This window comes from Psittacula echo (genome assembly GCF_963264785.1).
Source record: "Psittacula echo genome assembly, chromosome: 5".
Taxonomy (NCBI): Eukaryota; Metazoa; Chordata; class Aves; order Psittaciformes; family Psittacidae; genus Psittacula; species Psittacula echo.
In genome coordinates, this window is record NC_137739.1 from 53001188 (window position 1) to 53019291 (window position 18104).

General features: G+C 46.8%; 1 protein-coding gene across 1 annotated transcript in view; it reads left to right on the top strand.

The window, feature by feature from the left end:
* Positions 1–734: 734 nt before the first annotated feature.
* The window catches only part of FLVCR2 (FLVCR choline and putative heme transporter 2), a gene marked incomplete at both ends in the record, with an annotated part of 35248 nt that continues 17878 nt past the window's right edge, over positions 735–18104 (top strand). The window contains 3 exons of the mRNA XM_080619141.1: positions 735–1244; positions 13906–14047; positions 15286–15426. Coding sequence (XP_080475267.1) covers positions 735–1244; positions 13906–14047; positions 15286–15426 — 793 coding nt within the window. The remainder of the gene's footprint in view (positions 1245–13905; positions 14048–15285; positions 15427–18104) is intronic.

An 18104-nucleotide genomic window follows, 5' to 3' on the forward strand; every position in this document is an offset into this window, starting at 1 on the left:
TACTAATTAAATGAACTGTAGATCATAAGTGATCTACAGGCAGATACCTGTCAGACTTGTGTGTTGCTGAAGTTATGGGAAAACAAGAACTGACCATTAACTGCAAGTTTCCCAGAAGGAGGAAAACAAACATCACTTTCAGCTCTTGTGCTTCAGTCCCACTGAGGTGTTTTAATCTTGACTTCGCTGGGTGTTTCCACTTCATAGTGTGCCATCTCATGAAAAAACCCATTGGAAGCCAGCCCAAATGAAACCGAAACCGGCATGGTCCAGGCACGCACACTGGCATCTCTGGCTGGGTCAGGCGCTGCCCACATGCACACAAGCCCCCCCGACGCTGTTCTGGATCAGTCCACGGCCTGTTCATCACCCAAAGTTTACACCCTGAAGTCTCTCCTGCACCGGGCCGTTCTTACGCCGGGGCCTCTCTTTATTGGCGGGGTGCTGGCGGCCGCGGGGACGGCTTGCGGCCCCTCCGCCTGGCCCGCGCCTGAGCTATAGCTGCACAGCGATCCCGGCGCGGCCGTGCTCCCTCGGGCAGCCAGGCGCCGCGGCAGGGCGGGCAGGGGGCCGTGCCGGGCCGGGCTGTGCTGGTGGCACCGCCCCGCGGCGCGGCAGCCAGTGAGCCCGGCAGGGCGGCCGGGTGGGGCTTCGCGGCCAGGTGAGTGCCGGCCGGCAGCCGAGCCGAGCCGAGCCGAGCCGAGCCGGGCGAGCGGGCGGCTTGTGCTGCCGTCATGGTGAAGAGGGAGCCTGCTGGAGCGTCGGCGCTGGCGGCGGGGGGGCAGGCCGCTGCTGCCACCGCCGGGGTGAGGCTGTCCTGGCGTCGCTGGGTCGTGTTGCTGCTGTTCAGCAGCTACTCCCTGTGCAACGCTTTCCAATGGATCCAGTACGGCAGCATCAACAACATCTTTGCGTGCTTCTATGGAGTGAGCGCCTTCGCCATCGACTGGCTGTCCATGAGCTACATGCTCACCTACATCCCCCTGCTCTTCCCTGTCGCCTGGCTGCTGGACAAGAGGGGCCTGCGCCTCATCGCCCTGGCAGGCTCGGCCCTCAATGCCCTGGGTGCCTGGGTGAAGCTGGGCAGCCTGAAGCCGCACCTCTTCCCCATCACCGTCCTGGGGCAGGTCATCTGCTCCCTGTCCCAGGTCTTCATCCTGGGCATGCCTTCGCGCATCGCCTCCGTCTGGTTCGGCTCCCACGAGGTCTCCACTGCCTGCTCCATCGCTGTCTTTGGGAACCAGGTAATGGGTGGCTGGCTGGCACAGGCATGGGCTGTCATCTGCTTGGCCAGAGTGCTAAGGGGGTGAACCAAAGAGGGGGAAGAGATGTGTAGGGCCTGGAGGGCAGCAGTAGTGATAAGAGGCATGAAAGTCCCTCTGGGAAATGCAACTGGTATGTGGAGGGATGCAGCTGAGGTTAGGCTGTGGGCTTAGGCTGTGGGCTGATGGTTGTGGCAGATCTACATGGGAGATCTAAGTGGGATCTACGTCTACAAAAGCTGGGGGCAGCATGGGGGCTGTGTATGATTATGGCTTTGAGAGGTGTTTGTTTGGCTCAGGGTCTTTTCCATTGCCCTCCTACTCCCATGCCTATGAATCTCCAGTTCAGGGGTACAATTCAGTTGGACCATTGGGTGGGCTGGAGGTGAATGCACAGTGCTGAAAAACGCACTTTAGGCAGAGTGTCCTGCAGACCTGAGATTTGCGGTTGCATCTGGACTTGAAGCTGCAATGTCTTCCTGCTAACAACTAAATGAGACTAAGAAGATTAGCAGTCTACTTGAAAGGAGTACTTGACACTGAGCCCTGGAGGAAAAGAACTTTAGGACTTTCCTACCCCTTAAAAGTATGTACAGGGCTTTCACAAGCAGTTGCTTTGTGAAGAAACAAAACCTTCCATCAGGCTAGGGTGAGGTAAGCTGCCTGAGCACTCTTGTATCGAGGTGGGTGAGGAAGGCCAGCGATCCACACTTGCTCAAGATGCGATGGTCTCCTCTTATAGCTAGCTAGCGCTCAGAGGAGATACGTCTTTCCACAGCTTTGAAAGGATCGGGGAAATAGCTTCTTGACCCTTGCACTGGAACACCCACTCATCCCTGCTGAATGAAGCAGACGGGCCAATACTGATGCAATATGGCATCAGTGAAGTGAGTTTGGCTGTGCAATGCTGACATGAAGAAGAGGGAAGCAGAACCTGGCATTAGCTGCTAGGCTGGTCCTGTGCCCCTTGCGTTGGCACATAATGTGTTCACCTACATATGACTTGCACCACCCTGGACCATCTTCGATTCGGCCTGTGGATGGCTGCTATTCAAATTTGAATGGTTTGCAATTCAGGTATTTTCTAGTGCAGGTTCTTCCTCACAGACAACTTTATGTGCAGTGGGTTTAAGGTCTCCTTTCCCCACATTCCTGCATTTCTATGTTTAGATACTGCTGAGGCAAAAAAGAGGTGGATGCTTAGAAATGGTGTTTGAGGAACTGAAGTTTTTGGAACACTGCTGGGAATTTAAGGAGTCTCTTGTTTATGTCTTTTGGGAAAACATACTTATCTTTCTCTGAGTGAATCTAAGCTTCCTCTTTGCTCTTATCAGTCAGGCTAGTGGGCTGTTTTTTATGTGTTTTAAATGAATCTTTAGAGTGGAAGGCATTGAACTTGGCCTGAGCACTCTGCTGATTTAGGAGTAAATAAGTAACTGAGCATTTTGCAGTCAGACTGTTTTTTTAATTATTCAGGTGGAGTTACTCAACAGTGTGCATAAGAAATCCAGACAATGAGGTTTTCAGCCTGTGCTCTATGCCTGTGTGGTATCTCCATTGTCCTAAAAGGAGTGGGTTAGTATAACAGTTATGAAAAGCAAATTTCGGATGCACTTTTGGTGCTGAGCACTGTTCTGGGGGTTGAAATGACATGTCAATGAGACCTCAGTTCAGTACATAGTCTTTACTTTGTAAGCCCAGGCTTTCCTTTTAGAGCATCAAAGAAGTCAGAAATGTCAACGAGCAAAGGCAGGGCATACTTCATAGGAAGAACCTATTAATTCCTTTAGTCAATGGTCTTGAGGTCTATAATCAGAGTGAATGAAAAGTCGCTGTTTTGTTTACTGATGATGTTGGGCAGGGAGAAGAAATAGAGGCATTCTTTCTTCCTGAATCTGCAGTCAAAGACTGTCTTTTAGGGAGTGTTAGCAAAGGTTATAATACAGTGGGTTTGTAATTGCAGTATATCAGTGTGGCAAATTATTCCCTATGCTCATTCCTCTAAAACTGTATGGTCTTCCTTTCCTTGCCACGTCACTCAGTTTCATCTCCTCAAGGCAGAAAATTCTGTCATGAGTTATCATGATTATTGAATGCCAAGCACTGATCCATCAAGAATTGCAACCAGCTGCACAAAGGAGTGGGGCATTCTCACTGTTCTTTTGTTTGATACACCCGCCTGCCTTCTGCTCCTGCCCTCTCAGCTAGGCAGCACTGCCCTGAGGAGAGTCCTGCCTGCTGGTTCATCTAGGTTCTGGTGGGGTGGTGTCTGCTCAAGACACTGCTGCTGCTTGCTGAGTGGTGGTAACCTTCAGGTTGAAAGTTAGCCCTGAACAATAAATCATTGAATGAGTCAGGCTAGATATTAAATATCTTCTAGAAAAACATAAACAAACCATAATAGAGTACTGGATTCTCGTCCTGGGCCACACTTCTTCAGGCACATTGGTTTTAGGCCTCTCTTACTGCTGTATCTCCCTGTTGTCACTTGATGGGAGTGGGACATGGGCAACATGCAGAGAAGTGTATAACTTGCTCAGAGGCAGTGAAAGAACATTTGTGTATGTTTGTGACTTTGTGTTGCTTTGCTACCAATATTGTTATCATCTAGTTTTATTGTTAATTTATAACATTATTATATATTATATATAATATATAATATATATATAAAATATATATATTATAATATTATTGTATAATTTATAATATCTAGTCAATATTGTGATCATCTAGTTCCTACCCTGCTGCCCCCTGCTGCAGGGACACCTCACGCTAAACCATGTCACCCAAGGCTTTGTCCAACCTGGCCTTGAACACCGCCAGGGATGGAGCATTCACAACCTCCCTGAGCAACCCATTCCAGTGCCTCACCACCCTCACAGTAAAGAATTTCTTCCTTATATCCAATCTAAACTTCCCCTGTTTAAGTTTTAACCCATTACCCCTTGTCCTATCACTACAGTCCCTAATGAAGAGTCCCTCCCCAGCATCCTTATAGGCCCCCTTCAGATACTGGAAGGCTGCTATGAGGTCTCCACACAGCCTTCTCTTCTCCAGGCTGAACAGCCCCAACTTTCTCAGCCTGTCTTCATACGGGAGGTGCTCCAGTCCCCTGATCATCCTTGTGGCCCTCCTCTGGACTTGTTCCAACAGTTCCATGTCCTTTTTATGTTGAGGACACCAGAACTGCACACAATACTCCAAGTGAGATCTCACAAGAGCAGAGTAGAGGGGCAGGATCACCTCCTTCGACCTGCTGGTCACACTCCTCTTGATGCAGCCCAGGATACGGTTGGCTTTCTGGGCTGCGAGTGCACACTGAAGCCGGCTCATGTTCAGTTTCTCATCGACCAACACCCCCAAGTCCTTCTCTGCAGGGCTGCCCTGAATCTCTTCTCTGCCCAACCTGTAGCTGTGCCTGGGATTGCTCCGACCCAGGTGTAGGATCTGGCAGTTGGCATGGTTAAACTTCATAAGGTTGGCATCAGCCCACCTCATAAGCGTGTCAAGGTCCCTCTGGATGGCATCCCTTCCCTCCGGCGTATCAATCAAACCACACAGCTTGGTGTCATCAGCAAACTTGCTGAGGGCGCACTCAATCCCACCGTCCATGTCACTGACATAAGATGTTGAACAAGACCGGTCCCAACACCAATCCCTGAGGGACACCACTCGTTACCGGCCTCCAGCCGGACATTGAGCCATTGACCACAACTCTTTGCGTGTGGCCATCCAGCCAGTTCTTTATCCACCGAGTGGTCCACCCATCAAATTGATGTCTCTCCAATTTAGAGACAAGGATGTTGTGTGGGACAGTGTTGAACGCTTTGCACAAGTCCAAGTAGATGACATCAACTGCTCTGCCCCTGTCCATCAGTTTTGGCCCCATCATAGAAGGCCACCAAATTGTTGAGGCAGGATTTCCCCTTAGTGAAGCCGTGCTGGCTGTCACCAACCACCTCCTTGTTTTTCATGTGCCTTAGCATGCCTTCCAGGAGAATCTGCTCCAAGAGTTTGCCAGGCACAGAGGTGAGACTGTTACTTTTTTTGGTTGAAAGAGACATTGTTCCTGGCTGTTGCCATTCTGACAAAGAGAAGCATACAGCTGATAGTATTGGGAGGAAAGATGCAGGTGTGTTAAATGATCTTTCTGCTGTAATTTTGCCTCCCTTTTTTTAGCAGGGGTTGGTAAAAGGTGTTGATGTGGTTTGGGAAGAAAGAAAGCTCTGCTCTGTATTAATCCTTGCCTCTGGGGAAAAATGATGCTGCACCTTACTGATCTTCAGAGGGAGGTCTGTCCTTGTTCTTGTCCTTGTGGCATGTGATTTAGGGCTTCCGTAACAGAAACAGCCTTAGGCAGGGCTTATAGGTGCTATCTGGAGGTTGCTGGGAGTGCCAGTCTGGCAGTGATTAGGTGATGGCTTTTTGAAGTGGAGGAACTGGGTGATAGGCTGTGAATGAATTTAGCAGAGGGAATGAATGAAATTCAGAAGAATCCTGTTGGGTCCTTTTCTCTTGTTCTGAATTGGGGGAAAGACTCTGCTTGGGTAGTGGGTGGAGAGGGTTTTGCCAAATAATCTGAACATCTGAATGGCCGCTGTTTTTGTGCTGATGAGCCTGCAATGCTGTTTTGTGCTGAGTATGTGCTGCTGTTTGATGCCTCACTACAAACTGTGTTCTGTACCTTTCATCCTTCAGGAAAGTCTAAAAAGTGTTGTGGAGATGAAGCATGTCCTGTGGAATTTCTGTCTTCAAATGGACTTCAAGATCTCTTTGGCCTTTCTGTCCCTGCTGGGGGCTTCCCAACTCTTCAAATGAGATTTGATCCCTGTTAGAAATAGGGGCAAGTGGCCATCTGTCTCAGATCCCTCTGTAGCTTGACCCTGGTTTTAGCTATTAGAATAGAGAAGATTTTAGCAAGGAACGAAAAGGCAGTGACATTCTCTAGCCCTCGCATCTTTCTCCCTCTGTAAAGAAGGGCAGGGTGGATCAGAGCAGTTGAATCACAAGGAGTGCTCTGTGGCTATGTCTCCAAGATCCTGGATGTGGCTCAGTGTGGGAGGGTGTGCTGGGCAAATAGCAACGTGGCTTTCCCAGGAATGCCTTAATTTCTGTAAATGGACACTGGAGCCTGAAATGAACTTTTTCTGCCCATTTCATCTGGTCCAGCCATAGACTAAAGGCAGCTCCCTTTCTCCCTCATAGAAGCTGTTGGCTTTTAGGTTATGTTCTGTGGAAGTTGCATAGAAGTTAAAAGAATGACTGCAGTGGTTTTGGTGGGAGGGCTGTCCTAAGGCACCTTTAGCACTTTCCCTGCAGTATCCCCTGGGGCTGGCTATGTTAAGTGACTGTGGTAGGTCCAAAGTATTATAACCCAACTGAGGATTCCAGCAGCAGCTGAGGTAGCTATCAGAGCGGAAACCTCTCTTCTGCTTTACTCATGTTTATCTAATGCTGTTGTTTTGCTGTGTTGCATTTCTTTCCCAGTAAACTGGGGGAAGGTGCATTCAAGGCTGAGAGGCCCTGAATGACTTTCATAGAGAAGTAGTCTTCATCATACGGTATTGCATCATATTAAGCAGCATGAGATGGTGTCACAGAAGCAGAAGTGTGATGAGGAAGGGATTTTGCTTTGCTTCCGGAAAAGCTTTGGTTGTGCAAGTGCAGTTTGAAAAAACACATTATCTCCCACATTAGTGGGAGAGAAAAAAGAGCCATAGCCCTATCTTATCTTGCCACAAGGCCTGGATTATAATGTTTCCTCTCACAACTTGTGTCCTTTCTGCTTTTTAAAACATTGCAAGAAAGGTGTCTATGCTGTGATTTGCAAACATTTACATATGTTAACTTCTTGACTATCTAGATTTCAACAGGCTCTTTTTCAGTTTTGCTGCCAGTGACGGTGGCACAGGTTGCCCAGAGAAGTTGTGGCTGCCCCATCCCTGGCAGTGTTCAAGGGCAGGTTGGACAGGGCTTTGAGAACCCTGATCTAGTGGAAGGTATCCTTGCCTGTGGCAGGGTGGTTGGAACTAGATGATCTTTAAGGTCCCTTCCAGGCCAAACCATCTATGATTATATGGTATTCTGTACAGCAATCCATAGTAACTGGCAATTTCTGCTTTACACAGCTCTTTGGCTGGGTATTTTCAATTCTACTGTAGCCTTCTGTATAGAAAGGCAGCTGGGACCCATGCAGATAGCAGAGGATTGGGAAGCTGATATGCAGTAGGAGTCATAGGGTGTGAGAAGGGGGTGGCTGTCTGCTCTCTGCAGATTGCGATACATGCATTGTAGGGTCAGAAAGTTTAGCTCCTATGAAATGTCATGGTTAGTGTGGGAGGAACCTGTGGTTAGAAAAGGACGAAGCACTGCAGGGCAGAGCTTTGACACACAGACAAGAGTAGAGGAAAAGGCTGTGTAGCCCAGGGCTTTGCAATAGGTACGTCCTCAAAGGGGTTCCCTGGATGAATGGAGATCCAGGTCTGATGCATTTAATTACGTTGGCAGAACTGTTGGAGAAGCATCTGGCATGGGTTCTGAATGTATTGAGCTTGGTTCAAAGTTCCCCCCTCCGTACACGTAAAAGCAATGTAGTGAAGAGAGACCTTCTGTTCCCCTTCATAAGAGCTTTCCTACTGCAACAAGAGGAGTGTCGTTCAGATCCAGCAAACTGTGCAACTTCACCCTCTTTCCACCTGTCAGATGTGTCCTTTTGTCACTGCCAGTTATGTTCTGCAACTCTGCACTGGTCTTCCCTACATAGTAGCTACTGTGGGCTACATGACATCCTGATCTGTTACGGAACAGGATGGATGTTGCTGTACTTGGTTTGTGTGTTTTGTCTATAAGATTTTTGGAGAGACAATATATTGTTGTGGTGGCTATCTGCGATAGAGGTTTCTAGAAGAAAAATAGTTGCAGTGTGCAGGCTGGCTTTGTTGACTTTTCACTGAGAACCTTGGCTTCTCTAATGATAATGTTGTTGGGCTAGTTCTCATCACTCATTTGGGGAATCTCATAGGATTTGGTTTTAATTTCTTGTTATCTAAAGCCATTTGTATTAAAATCAAGAATATTTAAAAAAAACAAAACAACAAACAAAGCTAAAACAAAACCCCAAAACCATTTCTGCTATTTTGTCTGGAGACGAACATCTTGGAAAGTGTGAAGCCCTACAGGCCTAAACATGTCTGTCAGAAAACCGGTAAATGGGTGTGTACAGCAGGACTGCCTTGTTAAAACAGTTAAAATATCAGTCATTTTCTTCCAGAGCATGATAGTCCCTCTGGTTTTCTAGAGGATTCCTTATCTCCTCGGTTGATGTGAATGTTGAGGATTAGAGGTAGTGCTGTGCATTGCAAGTAACTGGTTCAAGACTGGTACCGCATCTCCCCAGCAGCTGCACAAATCTTTCCCCTCCCCTGCTTTTGGAGACAGTGGAGGAGAGGCTCCACTAGAAATGAAGGGGTTGTGTCTGTGTGACCTTCAGAAGGCTTCTGGCAGTGGCCCTGTGTGGGTGGCTCAGTGTAGGGCTGCCAGGAGGGAAGTCTTTGGCATGGGTCAAGTGTTGGTTTTACTCATGCTTTAAAACATTTATTTAGAGTTGCACAAATGTCCAATGAAGAGAGATCTGCGGTGGGTAGCTAGATTCTCCTATTTCTGTTCTCCAGGCTGATCTGGGGTCGTGGTGTGCGTGATGTCTGTTTGATTGAAACCCAGTTCAGAAGGAGTGTGGGCCCCTTTAAAGGTTGTTCTTACGGGAGTGGAAAAGTAGAGTAGCTCCAGTGGTGGTTGTTGACAACTGCAATGAGCTCCCTCTGCTGAGAGCAGGTGAAGCCCTTGATTTTATTGAATTAAATTTTATTTTTTGTTTTCCCTCAAAAGCCTTTCCAAATGCATCACACCAGAGAAGCATCTGGCTTAGGTCAGGTCAAATTTGTCAAGCAGGTCCAGGCCAATCAGTGATAACTGCTAAGGGAAAAAACACTAAAAAAAGAGTGTGTCCTCTTAACTCTCCAAAGTCTTGGCTTGGGAACTTGCTGAGATTGTTGAAATCATGGTGTCTGAAAAGCCTTTTGTATTAGTAACAATGTGTAAATGTCAGGTTTTTGATTTCTACACTTTCTGCCCATTTGGCCAACCCCAGGCCTTCTGGCCCTGAGGGTTTCCTGGGATGCCTGCCTGCCCTAGGCCTCTTAAAAATTCAGATCCCTTTTCTCTTCCTCCATTCCTGATTTGAATATTTGGTATCAGTGGAGATAGCAGTTTGGTGTGTTTGTGAGCAAGTAGTGGGGGGTTTCTGGTGACTTGATCTTGACCATCTGGTCCCGATGCCTCATAGAAGAAATTAGTTGAAATAAGTTAAGATCTTCCACTTACAGCACTTCAGATTTTCATGACATGAAGAGGTTCTGTTTATGTGGAAACTTCTCATAGTGATCATCTTTTGGCCCTACAGCCTTCCTGACAGGCTTCCTGATTTTGCTGTTTGAAGAGGTTTGACTTAGCTTGTAAAGGTGTTCTAAGATCTTTTGCTATATTCTGTGGGCTTACACTGCACCTCTGATATAGTGTCTTTACACAATCGTAATGCCACTTGCAAGCATTTAATTTTACTTTTTTTTTTTCTTTTTAATTTCCCTTTAACAAAGCTCCTTTCAGGCATCTCCCTCTTGAGTTGAATATTGCCATAGTTCTCTGGAGGCTGGGGGTTTTCTTTGCTGCTGCTGCGAGGAAGCTGAATTTGAGTGCCATGCAGAACCATTCTGTAATATTGAGCATGGTCACACTGTGCTGCTTTGGGTCTAAATCACAAGTTGTGCTGCCTCTTAAAGGTTCTCATCAGAAAAGAGTATTTATGGAATCCAAAACTGCAGTCTCTGCATCATCCCTGTCATGACGCTTATTTAGCCTGCAAGGGCATTGTCAGAATTTCTCACTGTTGTATTTTTTCTGCCCTCGCAGCATCTCTCTCTTTCTATTTTTTAACACTTCAGTTGATCTTCTGGGTTTGGTGGCCTTCTCTGTCGATATTTGTGCTTACTTACAGAATTTTACAGGGCTTTTGTATTCTTGTTGCTGACCCTTAGTTTTCTTTAAGGTGAAGACCCACTCCTCCACTGATCATGCATTTACAGTTTTTATGCTGATACTGCACTGATTATCTTCCTTCAGCAGACTCTTAGTATGCAAACAGCTAAATTTAAATTAGACATCCCATTTTCCATTTCAAGACTTTTGGTACATTTATACCATCTTATTAGCCACTTGCTCTTGGTTTTGCTGCCTGTTCTTGTATACGCTTGAATCTTCCATATGATGTTGTTGGGACTAATCCCTGACAAAAATTCAGGTAGGAAATACATTCCTTCTATGCTTTATCAGCCTTGAAATAATAAGTCATCTGACCAGTGTGCTCCGCTGTAGTTGTTGATTTCCCTGATATTCAGTTTAAAAATTACCTTAAAGCTGCCTTAAAATAAAGTACCAGCCTGGTTCCTGAGAAGAGATGCACAGAGATCAGGATAATGGTCTGTGCTTTGGGAGTGGGGATGCAGTATGCTATGTCAAGTTTGGGTAACTGGAGCCTATCTGTATAGGTCTTGGAGACTTTCTGCCTGTACAAAGGTTGGAGATGCTAATTTGTATGCTGGTGAGAAAGACTGCACTGTGAACCCTAATGACCGATGATCTCTGTAAGGAGGGTAGCACAAATTGTTGCAGAACCATCTTTGGTTTTACATTGCTTTATTTTCCCAGCCTGGACATGAGAGGTGTGGAGAAGGGAGAAAAGTTATTTGTCCTTTGTGAAGGCATCCTTAAATTTTCTGGTTAACCAGTTACAGTGTTGGCTGTTGGGCTGATGGTGATGTGGACACTGGCCTGCTGTGAACCAGGCTAAAAATTTCCTTGTGAAAGGTAAGGCTGTTTAATATTCATCGTGGTTTTGAGAGGTTATCTTCATTGCTAAAAACAGTGTGAATAATCCAGGGTCTATGAGTACCCTGCAGGAAATCTTCAGTTTTAGTCAAGTCAAGGGGCCTCATCTTCATAGAATTAATTATGCCAGTTGCTCTGAAATATAAAGCGTAACTTCTATTACTATGGTTGCTGGGGCCAACCCTGTATGTTTTCATTCCTGACAATGCCCTGAACCTATGGGGCACATCTATAATCAACTGGTGACTCTTCCAGCTGGCTGCCTGTGATGACCCAGCACCAAAAATGAACTTGGCACAGATGCCTGTTGCTGATCCTGACCCAGGCTATGCCAGGTCCAAGTGCAGAGCAGCTTGACACAAGATAAACTTGGCCAGATGTGGTTGAAAGTTACTTGTTTGTAAGCTAAATAGGGTGCCTGCATCTAGCAGATAGCTGTGACTGAAACAAGTGTTCTTCTTGTCTCAGAAATCCACCAGCTGGGTAGAGGAGGAGAGAGTTTGTGGAGAGTTTTCTGGGGCTGAACAGCACAGGCTTGTTTTTATCACTGCTACCAGATGTGGCACGTGAAATGTATTTGTTCTGTGATCTTGATCCTGGGCAGTGATTGGGTCTTCCAAAATGATTCCATCGGCATCCCAGAAACATGGAGATATGTCAGAGAAAGCATGCAGAAAGCACAAGGAGTTTTTGCTAGAATGCAGCAATATATCTGAGCTCATGCCTAGGTTAAGGGGCTCCTGGGTCATTCTGCTCTGTATGCTGACATGTTTGGATGTAGTTTATGGGTGGGATAGTCCTTGCCTTTTTAAGTCCCTGCTTTCCATACCTGTGGAGTAATAGACGCTTTCCAGGGACTGTTAATACAGGGAGCACTGCAGAATCCTGTAGGGCAGCAGTTGGCTAGTGATGCTGTCTTGCCGCTGTTCTGTTGTTAGTGAGGCATAAACAGTCCATTATACAGGGACAACAGGTCATGATGGTGCTAATTGATTCCTATTGATCTAATGTTTCCTATAAAGAAACAGTAAATTCAATGGGCTTAATTTGACTATATCCTCATGTCTATGTTTTGCATACCTTCTACCTCTATTCTTACTGTGTTGAGGGCCGTGGCTCTATAAAGGCTGTATTGGTGTAGCTGAATAACCACTGTGGGTGGGATTTTTTCTATGCTGTTAGGTTCAGTTAGCACTGTTCTGGTACTGTTGGTGCTTTCCTGTCTCCAGGCAAACGGTACAACCTGCAAAAGAGATTGGAAATCTCTTTCAAGCAAGTATGAGAACAGCTGCATGGCCACTTGGCATCTCTCTCTTGTGTGCTTTCTCAGTCCTTTCATCTATTGGAGGATCCTGTGTGTGCCTTGTCATTGTCCACAACAGCCAATATAGGCTTAAATTGGGAAATAGCAAAAATGAGGGTGTTGCTGAAACAGAAACCTGCTTTTGCCCCAAACGAGTGAGTGTGCAGAGCCTTGAGAGCAAGCAAGAGCTGAGCTTGAGTGTGGCTCTTTCTCTGACGTCTGAGAGGGCTGCAGGTGCTGGGAAGGGCCTGGGGAGCAGATAAATACACTTGAGAACCCAACAGTGATTGGAGCTCAGCCACAAACCCTGCAACACGAAGGGGAGAAAGTGGCATTTATAGGCTCTTGTGTTTAAAGTCCTCAGGAGTGTACTGAGTGCACTTTGGCTCCCCCTTTGTGAGGAGTGTGCTCCTAAGCACCAAAGTGACTATTTCCTCCCTCTCCTACTTGAGGGTGCCACTGAAGAGCTGTGCCACTGCCAGGTGCAGTTATTTGTGTGGCAGTCTGTGCTGCTACAGCTCCTTGTCACTGTCCTGGAGAAATAGTTGTAGAGTTACAAACTCTAATGTCCTCACTGAAGTGTGCGCTGTCACTGCAGGAGCCCCTCAGCTACACCTGTGTGGCTCTGCACAGGCTAGAGCTGCAGGGTGTCTTCTTGGAGCCCTTCAGAGCCAAGCATTTTATCCAGGGACAGTTGCCAAACCCTGTCACGCAACCTCGATGTTTAGGATATATGCCATCAACACTTCCTTTGCTCTCAACCTTGTTTTTCTGGGTTCTTCTAGTGGTCATAGCCTGAGCCTTATCTAAGGAAGGGGCTCATTAAGAAACTGTCATAAAGCTTTTGTGCCAGATGAGTATCTCACTCTTTAGGAGTAGGCAGGTTTCTGTTCCAGGCCCCTGCGCTTCTGTCACTGGAAAATAATTTGGTTCAACTCATTAACACAGTAAATAATTGTGTTGTGCTTTGATGGTCTTGTTTTCTGCCATTTTTAATGAGCAACATTGGATTCCCAGGTCATGAGGCCAGCACCAGAACAAGTGCAAAATAGGGAGTGGGATGTGTGTGTGGATAGGAACATGTGTGGATGAGAGGACAGGGGAAGCAAGACCTCTGCTTCCATAAGAGTGGGTAGTCATTCTGCTCTATTCTATTGTAAAACCTTGCCTTGAATATCCTGACAGCTGTGAGTGCAGTGGGGGGACCTCTTGTGGCCTTACTGCAATGGGTAGCTGGCTTTTATCTCTTAACTGTTGGATGCTAAAGAAGATTTTCACCTTCTTTGTGAAATTGGATTAGGCTCAGTTGAGCCCTTAGTGGGCATCAGGGGACTGAGCTGTGGGGTGGTGGCAGTGTTGTGATTCCATGTCACGCCTCTCTTTGTCCCCTCTCATCCTCAGCTCGGCATCGCTGTAGGCTTTCTAGTCCCTCCAGTTCTGGTTCCCAATGTGGATGATGCAGAGAAGCTGGCCTACCACATCAGCATAATGTTCTTCATGACTGCAGGTGTAGCAACAGCCCTGTTCATCCTGGTCGTCATAGGTAAGGAGGTGGCATAATGAAACTAGGTGGGACTGAGAAGATCAGCCTGTGTGTGAGGGGCCTGTGTGCTAGGAAATGGGCTGGGGAGGTCATCTTGGGATGTGTCCTAGCATACAGCTGACAGGGTCATACAATACCATATCTTGCCACTTCAAGCCCTTGATGAACAGCACATGTAGAAAGGAGTACAAGAAGTTCTGAGTGCACCTGCCAAATTGTTATATTTATCCTTTGCCTACATAATAAAACCCTGGCCTTCGAAAGCTAACAAAAATCTTCAGAGGTTCACAGATCATCTTGCCTGCAAACAGGGTGCTGGGACTTGGGTTTGTGTCTTGGACCTAACTACCCCTAAAGGGAAGGGAGGAAGAGTCAGGTTATATGTTATCACTGGAGCAAGCTGTTCCCAGGAGAAAAAAAGGTAACCAGTTGTGAGTGGAGAGAAGGAGGCTTTAATAGCAGTATCAGAACACCAAAGGTGCAACTCCCTTGGTTAACATGTGACATGGAAGCCAAAACTTTGGCATGGAAGACTGGCATACTCACTGGAGAGCAGAACTTTGATAAAATCCATGTTTTGGGTTGTTTTAGGCTTTTCCTGCCAGCTTGTTCCTGTTGCCTGGTGGCTGAATCAGATGTAGGCTTTAAAGAATCTGGGGCAAGGAATAGACAAGGTACAAAATGGCTGTCTAGCACCTGGTACAGCAGTATGACCCATGACTGGGATTTCTGGATGCTACTTTATTGCTAGTTACGGACAGCAGATAGCTTGGCCAGCCTAAGAAGTGCCAGGCCTGAAATAAAACCTGGCATAGGTCATTGCTCTGCAGGCACTGGGCACCGCAGGGCACCAGGCCACTGTTGCCAGCTGCTTTTCCCATTTCACTTACGCTTTTGTAACTCCATGCAACACTAGCTGCTGGCTGGCCACCCTCCTAGAGACAAAGGCATCATTAGTCCTGAGAACTCTTTTGTTGCTGCCAGGCATTGCCTACACAAAAAGCTACTTGAAGGCAAGGTGTTTTCCCAGTGGCAGGAGTTACTATTTGAAAGACCCTGTTCTCTGCTACTGCTGGATAAATTCGTGTATGGAGATCAAAGCTTAATGATGATGGTGTGTTTTGTACACTTGGTTTTACTAGCTCCTCTGCCATACCTCACATGGCTATACCCACAGTGGGTGCTCAGGCTCCCTGATTGCGCTGCTACAAACATGTGTGCTTTGTGTCTGGTTTCAGTCTTCAAGGAGAAGCCTCTGCACCCTCCAAGCCGAGCTCAGGCCTTGATCCAGTCAAGACCGACAGAGGAGTATTCCTACATGCAATCAATCCTCCGTCTGTTCTGCAATGCCAACTTCGTGCTACTTATGGTCACTTATGGTAAGGTCTGGCCTTTGTTCTGTGCAGTTGTCGCTGCTAGACATGCTTAGCTTCTCCCTTCCTCTCCATGATCTGCTGGGGCAGTACACGGCCTGGGTTGTTTTAAGGACGCATAAGGACCGGGAGTCCTTCTAGCCCAGTAATCTCCAGTAGTGATTACAAGCAAATGCATAGAGAATAACAAAAGCAAGGCAAGCACACACATGACAATATACTCCCCTTCTGTTCTCCTGGACTGTTTTCTGTTCAGGGGATTTCCCTATCCTGTTGTTATTAGTTACTTGCAATGAACTAATCTTAATTGCTTACCTAAGGAATGTATGGAGCTTATGTGTAAGCAAGTGCAAGTCGTAGCACTGAGTGAAGGTTATTTCCAAAGGCAAAGTTATGGCTGCCAGGCATCCCAGAGGAGGTCACATGGAGTATGCAGAAGTGCAGCGTCAGCTTCCTTGGCATTCCTCATGTGAAGCAAATGGAAGGAAGGATTTTGGAGAATGTCATCTTTTGCCATCTGTCCTTTCATACTGGCTTTGCTGCTTGTTTCTCATCAACAGTCTTGGTCTGTTTCTTTGAGGGCAGTGTGACGTGTTGAATCTGTTCCAGATGCTAAATTGTCATATGGAAAAGTATTTTTCTCTTTAGCAGAAAAGGTCACTGTGGTTTATACCTGGCTGCATAATAGGATATACTGTAGCCAGATAGTCTGCAGGGAGTTCTGTCTTCACTTACTACCAGCTTGCTGTGGAAGCTCCTCAGGGGGAAAGTTAATTAGTGCTGAAGTTCTGCTGCTCTTCCAGCATTTGTGCCTAAAGAACCTGGTGGATGAGTAGCCAGATTGGAGTGAATGAGATTGTGGCTTTGTACCTGCTGAGGGTGCTAATGGTCTTCAGAGTTGTTGAATTCTCTGCTCCCTTTTCAGTGCCCTTCTTGAATCGCCCTTAAGCTCTACTGGTTTGTATTGCAGTTGCTGGTTTGGCTTTTTGTTTGTTTTATTTTGTTTTGTAGTACCTGATGTCCTCTCAGAAAGCAGAGATAAGAAAAACTGTCAGGCAGACTATCTGAAAATTGGATTGTGTCATCTGCTCAGTTCACACCCTTTAGATAAAAGAAAGGGGGAAAGCACTTGTTCTAGTAGATGTAAATGAGTTCTAGAGGAGAGAGGAGGGCATCTGGTATGAAGAGTATGTTTAGAATCTGACCTCCCTGAGATAATTCCCTTCTGGCTGTCAAAAAGATGTGGAAAGGCGGTTCAGTGGCTTCTAATTCAGTCTCTCTGCTGGTCTGTGTCTTTATTCTGTTCCTCTCTATCAGCCTCACGTTGATCTCTAGCTTGACTTGAGATGGTGACTGTTACTCAGAGAGGGAACTGTGCAGTGAAACTATTTTTTTAATTAGTCTGGCTTGAAAGTGGGGACAGTTTTTCCTACTCAAGTCAAAAGTTATGCTGGCCAAGGTGTAAGACATCTGCAGCCACAGGAGTGCAAGAGTCATCCTTCTTAGCTAACACAAAGATAGCTGTACCCTTTTGTATTCGCACAGTGTGTGTCAGGGGGAGAGGGGGAAACCTGCTTCTTGTTCATCTTCCCTGGCCGTAGAAAGAATGGGAGCCCTTACATGATACCAGTTCAGAACAGGTCTGCAGATCTCTAAGGTCTTGATGTTACCAGCAGCTGCCAACCCCTTTCCCGGGGTAGGACTTGCAGCACTGGAAGCATTAGTGGCACTGTGGCTATGTTAGTGCTAGTGAACTGTTTTTCAGGAAAGCCCTCAGACATGCTTTTCCCAAAGGCTGCAGACATTGCTTCCATAAAGCTGAGGCATAACACGGAATGGGTATTAACAAACTATGAGTTTATTGGGTTGGGCTCTGCATTGGAAAGCATGTTGCGGCTGGGAGGCTGTAGGCAGGGAAGGGGTGGGGAAGACTGGTCAAATGAGCACTACCTCACTGGAAACAACTGTTGCCTGTTTTATGGGCATTCACACAGATGTAATTTACGGAGAGACTTCACTGAGCAACTGTGACATGTGAAATACCTACAACTTTTGCCAGCCCCCAGAATGCAAATTCAGTACATTGTCTTGATTCTTAGAATATTTTGCCTGACTCTACTGCCAAGTGTTGGTGCCAACGCTGCAATACTTTCTGCCCAGCCTGTGAGCAGGATCCCTTCTTTCTCTTGGGTATCGCCTGCCTCACAGAACTGCTGTGAAGATGGGGTACTGACAGCATCAGCTACCAGAGCAGCATCTGGCTGCCCCCACAAGCCTACTGTTCTCTTGGCTGGGTGAGAAGTAGAGGTAACACAAATGACTGGTAAATGAACTGTTTATGTCCAGCTTTGAAGTGAAGGACTAGTGGGTAGTAGTAGGGATGGTGCTGATCTGCCACACTTCCGTGTCCTGGCATTGCAGTTTGTGGTGTCTCCCAGTGAGCAGTGTGCTCCAGAGGTAGAGGAAGGATGAAGTCTAATTAAGCTCTTGTGGCCTGTTTTGCCATAGCCTAGTATTGCAAAGAGCCAGCTTTCGAGGCTGGAGGACGCCTCCTTGCTGCAAGATCTCCCTTTCTCTGACTGCTGGCCCTGCTGGAGTTTTCCAGCCCTTCTGAGTAACTCTTGGAAAGGATTGGGTGGATTCCTCTCACCTAAAGAGCATGTCACTCAGTTTACTAGCCTCTC